Genomic DNA, 12,037 nt, shown 5'->3' on the forward strand with positions numbered 1-12,037 from the left:
GATTAAGCTTAATTAAAATTAATCATAATATATATATATATATATATAGGAAATGTTAGTGGAAAAGATGGAAATCAGCATCTTCTTCAAACTTTCTCACTGTCCACCATTGAAAAAAAGCTTTAAAAACCTAAGTTGACATTTAATCTTAATTTCAAGTAAGCCCCTAGCCATTTTTCTTTGTTTTTTATAGAGTTTTTACCATAAGAATCAATTTGATGAATTGGTGAATATTTGGTAAGTTTTCATTGTTGAGAATTGAATGATTTAGGTGTGAAATTGATAGAAATTAAGCTTAGTTTATGAAAAGGACTAACTTGTAACGCTTAATTGTTAGTTTAGCATATTAGGGATCAAATTGAATAAAATGTAGAACTGTTATAAAATTTTAGTAGTAATAGAAATTATAAGGTCCCTAATAAATAAATGTAAAATTGGATTTTAATTTGAAGCTTTAGAATGAAAGTTATGTAGTCTCAATTTTAAGGACTAAATTGAATAAATTGTAAAATATGCATGAATTGATATTTGGTTGAAAATTGGCTGGAAATTGATTATGTGATATGTTTTGTAAATATACATAGCTAAGGTCGACGTGAAACCTTCGAGAGGGAAAGGAAAAGGGAAAGTGATCGATGAGTGACTAAAAACTCTAGTTTGTACATTTATGATTTAAGGACTTATTAATTGATTGTATTTTCATGTTATCTGCATATGGGAGTTTTAAGGTGAGTATATAGTGATAATATGAGCTTTTGGATTGAGCTTGAATGTGAATTGACGGGATATATGACTAAAATGAATAAAATGTAAAATAACATGAATTGCTTGAAATATGATATGTGTTATGGAATTGGGTAAAAATGTATTGCATGACATTAGGTATATGTGATATGTTAATAATTGGATTAGGATAGTGAATATGATTGAGAAATGATAATTGTACTAAATTGTAAATGGGATTAAACATTGGTACCCTTTACCTAGTCGGTTTGAGTCGGATATAGTTGGCATGCTATAGGATTGAATTGTGTACAAGTTATGCACTCATACGCTACGATGCACCTCGTGTGCCATGATGCACTTCGTGCGCCAGTATGCACTTCGTGTGCCACGAGCCCTGGGGGCCGAAATGAATATGAATGAGTCAATAGACTTCATAAATGAGTTGAATGGTATAAAATCAAAGTAAACGAGATTATTTCCATGGAACATGAATAGTATAGTGTTAATAGCATGTGGTAAAGTTAACTAATTGTGTGTTTGATTCTTGATATGTATTGAATGATTGGTAAATGTTAAACAAGTTGGAATTAGTCATTTATATGCATTGTTGGATAGGTTGGTTGATAATGTTTTAGTATGCTTACACACATAGATTGATGATAGAAAATGGTTGGCACTTTGGAACATTATTTGATTAGATATTGAGTATATATATGCATGATTTGTCTTGAAACATATTGTTAATGCTTATGTTAAATGTATCTTGAATCATAAATGTACTACTGAGCCCAATTGCTCAACATACAATTCGTTTGTTTCGTGTGCAGGTATAAATATTCTCAAAGCCTTGGGAAAGTGCGGTTGGTATCCAGAAGGTTACATCGACTCAACCTAAGTTTGTATAGTCCTTTCCATTTTATCAATGGGATGTACCTAGAGATGTTTTACTCAATGTTAGAAATGGTCAAAAATGGTTTGTATATAAGATGTGAATATGTGAGTTTGTTTATAATCATGTACATAATTTATATTGATGCAAGGGTAACTATGTTTTAGGTAAGTTTGAATGTTGAAATAGTTGAATTGGAGCCTTGAGGCCAATGGTTGTTATGTATGTTGAGTTGTTATCATTGGAAAATAGGGGATTAGTATTCTGCCATGGATGTCGCGACTTCACACATTAAATGTCTCGACATTAGGCCATCTTGTCGCGACGTCCTCTGCTTGAGGTCGCGACATCAGTCCTGTTTTATTTTAAAACCTTTGCAATTTGATCTTCAAGTTGGGAAGCTTGGCTACTGTCTTCAATTTCGCGACACAAAGTCCTAAAAGTCTCGACACCCACCTAGCATACTTTGAAAACTTTTCATTTTAGTCTAGTTTGACCTTGGGATGGTATTGAGTTTCGTAAGCTCGTAAATGACCCGAAAATGAATATATATAATGTTTTACGCTCTTAATACTTATAAATTAATGAATAATGATGAAATTTATTTGTAATCGATCGAAATTTCTCCAGAAACGAATGTAACATATTATAGCTTAGACTCGACGATCGATTCGGGTATAGGGTGTGTTTAGAATGTATATGTTTTTCCATGCGGATATTTTACTTTGATGGAAAATTTGAATTTTGTTAACATCACAAATTGCAAATAATTCAATACTTTTTTCACCCTTCATATTGTGAAATATATATAATAAATACTAGAAATCTTATCACACGCGTATGCATACGAAAATCACGTATTTGGAATACAAAAGTGTGTTTAAAATCACATACAATAAATAATAATATATACAGTTTGGAACTAATTAATAGTAACACATGAAATATATACGTAATTAAAATGAAAAAATTAAACTAAATTGTTAGTAAAACGAAACATAAACACAAATATATAAAATGCATATAAAAACATATTTATTAAAATTTCATATAAGAATAAAGAGATTGCTTTAGTTTAGATGATAAATGAAAAAATTTAAATACACCAGTCCTTAGTTTGAATCTCATTATAAACAAATTTTTATTGGTTAATAAATAAAATAATTTTAATAATTTTCTAACCAAGTATTAATATGTCATACAAACTCAATAAAAGCTTAATAATTAGTAAATATAGATATTATTGTGAGATCTATTTACAAATAATTGTTGGGTTTTTTGAAATTATCATTCACACGGCCCAAAGAAGGCCATAAAATAAAGTCCTTACCCTTTTTTTTTTAAAAAAATTCCGTTTCAAATTTTAAACCCTCCAACTCACCTTCTGGACTAACCTATATATTAACAATCAATCTCCATATTTACAATTAAACCCTTTAGCCTTCTTCCTTTCTTAATCTCCACCCGGCCTCTCTCCCTCTTCTTTCAAATTCTTCTTTCCAAAAATAATTTCTCTGCATTTTTCTTTTTGATCGGAATTCTCTGCTCCTTTATCTTTAGAAGATAGAATTATAATTGGAAATGGAATTAGAATTAGAAGTCTTCTTCTTCTTTTTTCTGTTTTGTTGTATATGATAATCCATAGGGTTTTATTTTGTGCCCTTATTGTATAAGGTTTTGGAGTTTTTTTAGAGATTCGATTTAGGCTATTGTAATATTGTAATTTTCCCCCTTTTTGATAATTTGATTTGCTAATTTGACTGTACATGAAAATTAGAGTGATTATCGATTTAGGAATTTAGGGTTTTCGATTTGCTTATATGGAGAATCCGCGTAGATCATTTGATAGATCAAGAGAACCTGGTTTGAAAAAACCACGGTTAACTGAAGACCTCACTTCGAACCCTAATATCCGGCCTTTTTCTCAACGAGCGAACCCAGTTGTTACCGCCTCTGGTTTGAGATTCCGGTCCAATGATTCCGGCACCAATGATTTGATCCGTGGCGACGGTGGAGCTTACGAACCACAACCAGTGTCACATCAGCAGCAACACCAGCAGCAGCAAGAGTTAGTTAGCCAGTATAAGACGGCGTTAGCTGAGCTCACTGTTAACTCGAAACCAATTATTACTAACTTGACAATAATCGCTGGCGAGAATGTTCATGCCGCCAAGGCCATTGCTGCTACTGTCTGCGCTAATATTCTTGAGGTGAACTCAGTTTTAGCTGTGCCTTATTCGTTAAAGCTCTTCCTTTCTTCTTGAAATTGAATTGTACAGGAAAATAAATTGCAAGTTCTATACTGTGGGGAAAAAAAAGGAAAGATAATTTGGATTGTAAGTGTAAATTGGGATTAATGGATATTTTTTTTAGTTTTGCTGTCATCAATGTGCGTCTCGATATAGGTTTGTTAAAATGTTTCGCAGAGTTCTTTTGAGTTCAATTATTACTAACTTGACAATAATCGCTGGCGAGAATGTTCATGCCGCCAAGGCCATTGCTGCTACTGTCTGCGCTAATATTCTTGAGGTGAACTCAGTTTTAGCTGTGCCTTATTCGTTAAAGCTCTTCCTTTCTTCTTGAAATTGAATTGTACAGGAAAATAAATTGCAAGTTCTATACTGTGGGGAAAAAAAAGGAAAGATAATTTGGATTGTAAGTGTAAATTGGGATTAATGGATATTTTTTTTAGTTTTGCTGTCATCAATGTGCGTCTCGATGTAGGTTTGTTAAAATGTTTCGCAGAGTTCTTTTGAGTTCAATTTTTATATTATCTTAACAGGTGATATGAGTACAATAATGTTGGTCAAGTTTTTTTTTTTTTTTTCCTTTTATTAACAAATGCAGGAATGTTATGTCATGATGTGACTTCGTAGTCTATGCAATTCCGGTCTAAGGCCATTTTGCCTGCAAATATCTTCCTTTATTGGATTTCTGTTCTATTTTTTCATGGAACTGATATGTTTCTAATCGCCCTGGAATTTGTAAACAGCTGGCCAATGAATTATAGAGATTGTAAACTTTACAGGCATATGTCGAAATGGAATGTGAAGAGTCCATATGTTATGAAACCTATATCTAATGAAGTGTATTGGTTTGGAATCTCTTTAAGCTATTATTCCCTTTAGCTGGGTTTTCTCACATCAATTTCCTTATATGGTCACATATTTGTTCATCTCCATTTCATTTTTCCTTCTGAAGCGAGTATAGTGCTTTCCTACTTGCCTGTCATCATCTTTTGTTAGCAATCTTTTGTTATTCTACTCAAATTGCTTTTGGTTGGCGATATGAGTAAATAGAACTAGAAATGCTAATGCCATTGTGAATGCTTAAGTTGAGCACCCTGTTGTTACCCGCACTCTTTGGTTTTCAATTGGCAAATGATAAAAATCTGCTTTCGAAGTCTACAAAGTATATAATGGTGCCTCAGATTGCTTGGATCTGAAAGAATGCTTTTTCTGTGATGGAGCCATTTATTAAGGCTGGAAGCTGGTAGAAAGTCATGAAAAACAGGGGATAAATTGAAATCATAACTAGATAAGGTGGGGTCAGATTTTAGGTAAATGAAATTAAATGCCTAAGTTGATGAGGTGTATTGGTTTGGAATCTCTTTAAGCTATTATTCCCTTTAGCTGGGTTTTCTCACATCAATTTCCTTATATGGTCACATATTTGTTCATCTCCATTTCATTTTTCCTTCTGAAGCGAGTATAGTGCTTTCCTACTTGCCTGTCATCATCTTTTGTTAGCAATCTTTTGTTATTCTACTCAAATTGCTTTTGGTTGGCGATATGAGTAAATAGAACTAGAAATGCTAATGCCATTGTGAATGCTTAAGTTGAGCACCCTGTTGTTACCCGCACTCTTTGGTTTTCAATTGGCAAATGATAAAAATCTGCTTTCGAAGTCTACAAAGTATATAATGGTGCCTCAGATTGCTTGGATCTGAAAGAATGCTTTTTCTGTGATGGAGCCATTTATTAAGGCTGGAAGCTGGTAGAAAGTCATGAAAAACAGGGGATAAATTGAAATCATAACTAGATAAGGTGGGGTCAGATTTTAGGTAAATGAAATTAAATGCCTAAGTTGATGAGGTAAAAGGCGGTCAACTTTGATAGCAGGAATGGATTCAAAAACTTTATTTAATGCTGAAAATCCTCATTAGTGAAAGTTTTTACTTTTTTCTTTCATTATGAGGAGAATAAAGGTTTGGTTCATCCTATTTTTCTGTTTGCAATCCTCATTCCTCCCTCAACTGTCTTTCTTTTCATTACAGCATTGATGATAGTATGGATGTGATTAGTATTTTGGCAAAGAATTAGTCCAATGAAGGTTGCTTTTGTGGTTTGAGAGCTGATAAAAAATGACTTTGCAGGTTCCCAGTGACCAAAAGCTGCCATCACTCTATCTTTTAGATAGTATTGTAAAGAATATTGGGAGAGACTACATTAAATGTTTTGCTGCCAGGTTACCAGAGGTTAGGATTTCATTCTTTTTCCTTTGGCTCCATTGTTGCTCTAGGGGCATTTGAGAAAATGTCTTGTAATGTGCTTATGTTTGTTGTCTGAGAAATTACAGAAGACTATATTATGAAAAAGATTATATCCTTCAACGAATATCCTTTTTTACTTTGTGCTCAGAGTCTCAAACTTTTCCAAATGCTGAAAACTTCTTTTTGTGTAACTTCTGTGTTCATCTAGAAAGTGTTTGAAGATTATGCTATGGAAAGGATTATATCCTTTAGCAAAGATATTCACTTTTACTTTGTGCTCAGAGTCTCAAACTCTTCCAAATGCTGAAACCTTCTTTTTCTGTTACTTGTGTGTTTATCTAGAATGCATTTGATACTCATGCTGCAAGCGTAATGGTGTTTTACATTTTGACTGCTGGTTTAGGTGTTTTGCAAAGCATATAGACAAGTTGATCCTCCCTTACATCAGAGTATGCGACATCTTTTTGGAACTTGGAAAGGGGTATTCCCTCTTCAGACTCTCCAGGTGATCGAAAAGGAACTTGGCTTCACTCCTTTGGTAAATGGTTCGTCTTCAGGAAACACAACATCTAGAACGGATACACTATCACAGCGTCCACCACAAAGCATTCATGTAAACCCAAAGTATCTAGAGAAGCAGCGTCTTCAACAATCAAGCAGGGTAAATTCCATAATCCTCTTTTTTTTTTGGCATGATATTGATTTGATTTTATTCGGTATATTTCTGAAGCAGTTATGGAGGTTGGAGGTTTGATCATGTTTCTAAAATGCAAGCATTTTTAATTTTTTTTCTCAACCTATTCTTTTTCTTCAACTTGCATCTTTAAAGATTCATATCTAAAATTTAAAGCGTCCCTCTATATCTTTTCTTTCTAGTCCTTCATGGGATCATCTGTATCAATGTGCCGCCCTTGCCCCGTTTTTTCTTCCTTCTCATAGCCATCGATTTCATTTCATCTTTAATGTATGTACTATAAGGGGTTTTCTTTTGATTTTGTTTTATGTGATGAAGGCAAAAGTTATGGTCAATGATATGGCTGGGACTTTGGGCAACTCAAAGGAGTCTGAGAGGCCGGATAGAGCACACAGCATAGCTGAACTGTCATATGGATCTGTTAAAATGAATGTAGGTGAAGTGTTTTAAAGTATGTTATAATCTATTTATTCTCTTATCCCTTTGTGCCCATATCTTAAAATTATCAGCACCTTCAGTGTTCTCATATAGACATGTACAATGAGCCTGTTTGTGAGAAATTGCTGTTGGTGATTATGACTATGGTTCTGATCTTTTACAGACTCCTGGCATAGAAGTTAGAAGAACCAGGGGGAATATTACTGATCAGGGGCTTGATGCACCTTGGTTTGGAGCTACAGGCAGTGTTACTGAGACTATTCCTGGCCAGAGGAATGGTTTCAACGTTAAGCATGGATCTCAAAATTACTCAGCATCCAAAACTGTGAATGCTGATCCTCGTTTACACCGAACACATAGTAGAAACAGCAGTGGGTTGTTGAGCAGCTGGAAAAACTCTGAGGAGGAGGAGTTTATGTGGGAGATGCACTCTAGGTTGTCTGAACATGATGCAGCCAACTTCTCTAATAACATGAGGAAAGATTGTTGGACTCCTGATGTTTCAGAAAAAATGGTAAGCTTGCATGAACAGTAATGTAGTATAAGCATTACTTGAAACCTTTGTTACATGGAAGAGAAACATTATGGTTGTTTGATTATTTCCCTTTTTTCTTTTCTAGTTTTTTTTTCATTTCTTTCCTCTAGGATTTTTTCCCCTAATGTATTTATAACCAGGTTTACATTTTCAATGCCAGGATTTTGAAAGTCAGCTCCACAGACCTCAAAGCATTCATGATGCGGGGTCTAGGTTTGATAGAGAGACTTCCGCTGATGCGTTATCCACTGAGCAGAAGGACAAACCTTCTTTTGGGCATCAGATTTCTACCGCATGGACAGATGGTTTGCCTGCTACTAGTTCAAGCCGTTCTGAGAGCTATTCTGCTAGTCTTGGTGGGTTGCCTACTGGTGCAAGTTCTTCCCTGGCCAGGATAGGAATGCGACCTCAAACGGGTTCATCCCATTCGGGAACCCCAGGCTTTGTGTTTTTGGCGAATGTGGCATCAGGATCCACAGGTACTTCTGGAAAGCAGTGTTTAAAGTCCGTAGGAACTGCATTACCTCCTGAACAGTCTCCTATGCGCCAGCATTCACCTTCACCTTCATTTCCTGCATGCCATAACCATCAACAGCTACAGAAATTGGCTGATCCAGATTATCAGCAAGCTCTTTCCCTGCCTCGGGCTGATCCAAAACCATCTCATTTTTCAGGAAAGTTGAGTGTTGGGTCTCATAGAGACTCTCCTCAGACTTCTGCTCCGATTTCTTTGCTTCCTAGCCGTCATCATCACCTTTCACAGCCACCCCTACCAGACTCCATGCAGGCTGAAACTTCTGGTCAGACTCAGAAGCCTCTTCCGTCTCAGATCTCCAAAGTAGAAGCAGCCTCAGCACTTGGAAGTGCATTGGAGTGTTCTAATCCACTTGCTATTGAAACTTCAGAACTATCAAGTACTAGTAGTCTATTAGCTGCTGTAATGAAGAGTGGAATCCTCTCCAGCACTTCATTTACTGGCAACCTTTCAACTAAGATTTCTCAAGTTGTTGGGCAAATTTCACAGCCTCCTCTCCCAAATTGTCCTCCAGCTGTTTTAACAACCTCAGGCTTGATTGATGCTGCAATTTCATCAGATGCAACCCATGATGCAATAACAGCTACTCCGAATAGTTCCCAGAAAAAAGTAGAACAGTTGCCACTGCCTCCTGGACCACCACTTTCATCTCTTGTTAGTAATGCCCCATCGCAAACTTCTGATGCCGAAAGCAAGGATACAAATCCAATATCTAACCTTCTGAGCTCATTAGTTGCAAAAGGTTTGATATCTGCATCAAAGAAGGATGCTGCATCTCTACCATCTCTTCAGATGCCCAACCAAATAGAGAAGAGCCCGGAAATCGAGAGGCCAAGTGAATCAATGAACAAGAGTTCGGACATTCAGAGTTCGTCTGATGCTCCTCGATCCTCCACAATGAATGAGGTATCCTATGATGAACCTGCTCCAAAATGTTCAGTTCCCCCACATCAGTCCACCTCAACAGAAGTAGAAAGCTTGATAGGATTAGAACTCAGGCCAGAGGTAATCAGAGAATTTCATTCATCTGTGATCAGTGGATTGTTGGATGACCTTCCACATTGTTGCAGCTTATGTGGTCTTCGACTTAAGCTTCAGGGACGGCTTGATAGACACTTAGAGTGGCATGAAATGACAAAGACTGAATCAAGAGGTTCTGGTAGGGCATTGAGGGGCTGGTACACGAGGTCAGATGATTGGCTTGCTGGAAAGCCTGGGCAATTGGTATTTGATTGCACTGGTTCTCTGAACAAGTTGGAAAAGAAAACAGAAAAGGCTGAGCTTATGGTTCCTGCAGATGAAAATCAGTGTGCGTGCTTGTTATGTGGCGAGCTATTTGAAGATTATTTTAGCCTGGACAGGGGTGAATGGATGTTTAAGGGAGCAGCATTCTTGACTATCCCATCAAAGGATGGTGGGGTGGGAACTACTGATGGGAGTGCAGCCAATGGCCCCATTGTGCATGCAAATTGCATGTCAGAAAGTTCAGTTCAGGACTTGGGACTGTCTGGTGGTATTAAAGTGGTAAAGTACTTTGATTCGAATTTTTATTCAGGTTCATTGTCCCAATGTTTTGTCACCTGATCATCGCTCTTGACTTCTTGTTAGGAAATGGAAGAATAACGCTGTAAGGTGAATGGATGGAGCTATGAGTTGCAGTGTCATTAGTAGAGCCCTGACTAAAGAATCCAGGTTTACTTTTTCCTTAGCTTAAATGTCTAACAAACGGCCCTTGTATGCTAATTTTTGTGGTGCTGAGAGTGTCTACTAGTGTTGTTGCTTTTATGGTTCCCATTTTTGTTTTCCTTCCTTTCAAAGGTTAAAGTCTGATAGATAAGTACATATAAATACCACATAATTTTTGCCTTTCCGTGTTTAATATGTTGCGTTTTCTGGAGCGGATTTTAAGTTCATAAAGCTATAACTTGGGTAAATGTAATAGGAATCTAATTCAACTAGTTCACAAAATGCAATTGTTTGGTTCATTTTTTCATCTATTCCTGCCAAAAATGTATTACCCGAAGTATCCCCATCTTCTCAATCCAGTTTTGAAGGCAACATTGATTTATCAAAAAAATATATATGCGTCTCATTAATTTCATTTTTACATCTTCACAACCAAAACATAAAAGAACAAACAAAAAATTATCATTAATTATCTTATATAATTTGAGATCTTTGCATTGATGAGGGAGCATTAAGTCTTCAGATTTGGTGGAGATGAAACGAATGGAAGGGTAGAAACATGGTTAGAATTCAGCCCTAATGTAATGGGTGGTCTTCGTTTACCTTTTTGGGTTCTTCACAAAGTTCTCTTGTGGATCTATGGTTTTATGGATTGATTTAGAAAAAATATTAAATAAATAATCAAAAAGGGGAGGTCAAAATCTTATAAATTCGAAATTGTCGCTTGACTGCGACGGACGAACAGATTCTGAAAAATTTATCCATCCGGGATGGAAATCATGCAAAAGGTGAAAGGTTGAAAAAAAGAGAAAGAAATGTAAAGCACCAACAATTTTTGTTTTAGAACTTGTAGATACAAACTATTGGTAGCCACAATTACAAGCCATACAAATCAAGTGCAATAGTAAAATAGGCTGAACATTCAAGATTACTATTATGACATGAACATTATAGTTTTATCTACACACGCCTTCATGCAAGATATGGATAAAATGAACATCACCTATACCAAAAGAGTATATACATTAGCTTCAAAACTAACCTATACAACAGGGATTCATACCTTTTGCTTGTATCTATCCATTATCAGGACAATATTAAAAGACAGAAGATTGTTTTTTTTTGAAAATAAAAATCCATTTGTAACTAAAACATGAATGCAATTAAAGTTGAATGTAACTTAAGAGTGGAAAAATGTAACTGCAAATTGATAATGAATAAATGAATAAAACATATAATATAATTACATTTTATCCTCACAATTAAAGTGAAAATGTAAAGTCTCAAAAATTAATTCAAAATTAAAGTGCATTTATCAAATTAAACGCAAATACATCCAAATGTTTTTACCAAAAAAAAAAAGCTTAAATTGGAAAAGACAATTGTAAATTAAAATAATAACTTCCAAAATTTCAATGAAGAGGAACGACGTAAAACAATCAATACTTCATTAGAACCAATATTCAAAAATCTAAAATATAATATTATTTTTGTAACTTATATATTTTTCTAGGAGATGGTAGTTATGAATTAACTAAAATACCTATAATGCCCTCATTAACTTCTAATGCCTTCTTAGGAAAGTAAAAATATATTATATAGATAATAATTTAATTATATAATTAATAATAAGAGAGAAAGTTGTATTAATTATACTTATAAATTATTTTATAGTACATAATTAAATAAATATTTTTATAGTACTTTATATTTATATATGTTTTAAAAATATCTTCATAATTAAAGTACTGTAATGCATAGTACTAAATTTTTATTGAATATGATTAATTTAAGTTTATCTAAAATTTTATAAAAAGTATAAATAAAATATATTTATTTAACTCAATGTCAATAATCCAATTTATACTTATTCCTTATATATTCATTACTATCATTTTATCCAACCAAATAGTGTAATTTAATTACTTATATTTTTCATACAACCAATAAAACAATGTAATAGTTACTAATTTTTTATTTTATTCTTGCTCTATTCAATTATAATGAATCAAACCTATCGTCAAATTGTTTTATATTTAACT

General features: G+C 34.4%; 1 protein-coding gene across 2 annotated transcripts; it reads left to right on the forward strand.

The window, feature by feature from the left end:
* The first annotated feature begins 3,044 nt into the window (after positions 1-3,044).
* LOC105766721 (uncharacterized) lies at positions 3,045-10,188 on the forward strand. Of its 2 annotated transcripts, none has more exons than XM_012586300.2 (7): positions 3,045-3,825; positions 5,991-6,092; positions 6,511-6,768; positions 7,120-7,233; positions 7,403-7,753; positions 7,935-9,833; positions 9,918-10,188. In XM_012586300.2, exons 1-7 carry the CDS (start codon positions 3,436-3,438, stop codon positions 9,930-9,932), a joined length of 3,129 nt encoding a protein of 1,042 aa, XP_012441754.1. In that variant the 5' UTR covers positions 3,045-3,435; the 3' UTR covers positions 9,933-10,188. The 2 variants fall into 2 exon arrangements, with proteins under 2 accessions (XP_012441754.1, XP_012441755.2); XM_012586301.2 differs by lacking the exon at positions 3,045-3,825 and adding an exon at positions 3,890-4,144.
* The last annotated feature ends 1,849 nt before the right edge of the window (positions 10,189-12,037 follow it).

This window comes from Gossypium raimondii, chromosome 4 (genome assembly GCF_025698545.1).
Source record: "Gossypium raimondii isolate GPD5lz chromosome 4, ASM2569854v1, whole genome shotgun sequence".
NCBI lineage: Eukaryota > Viridiplantae > Streptophyta > Magnoliopsida > Malvales > Malvaceae > Gossypium > Gossypium raimondii.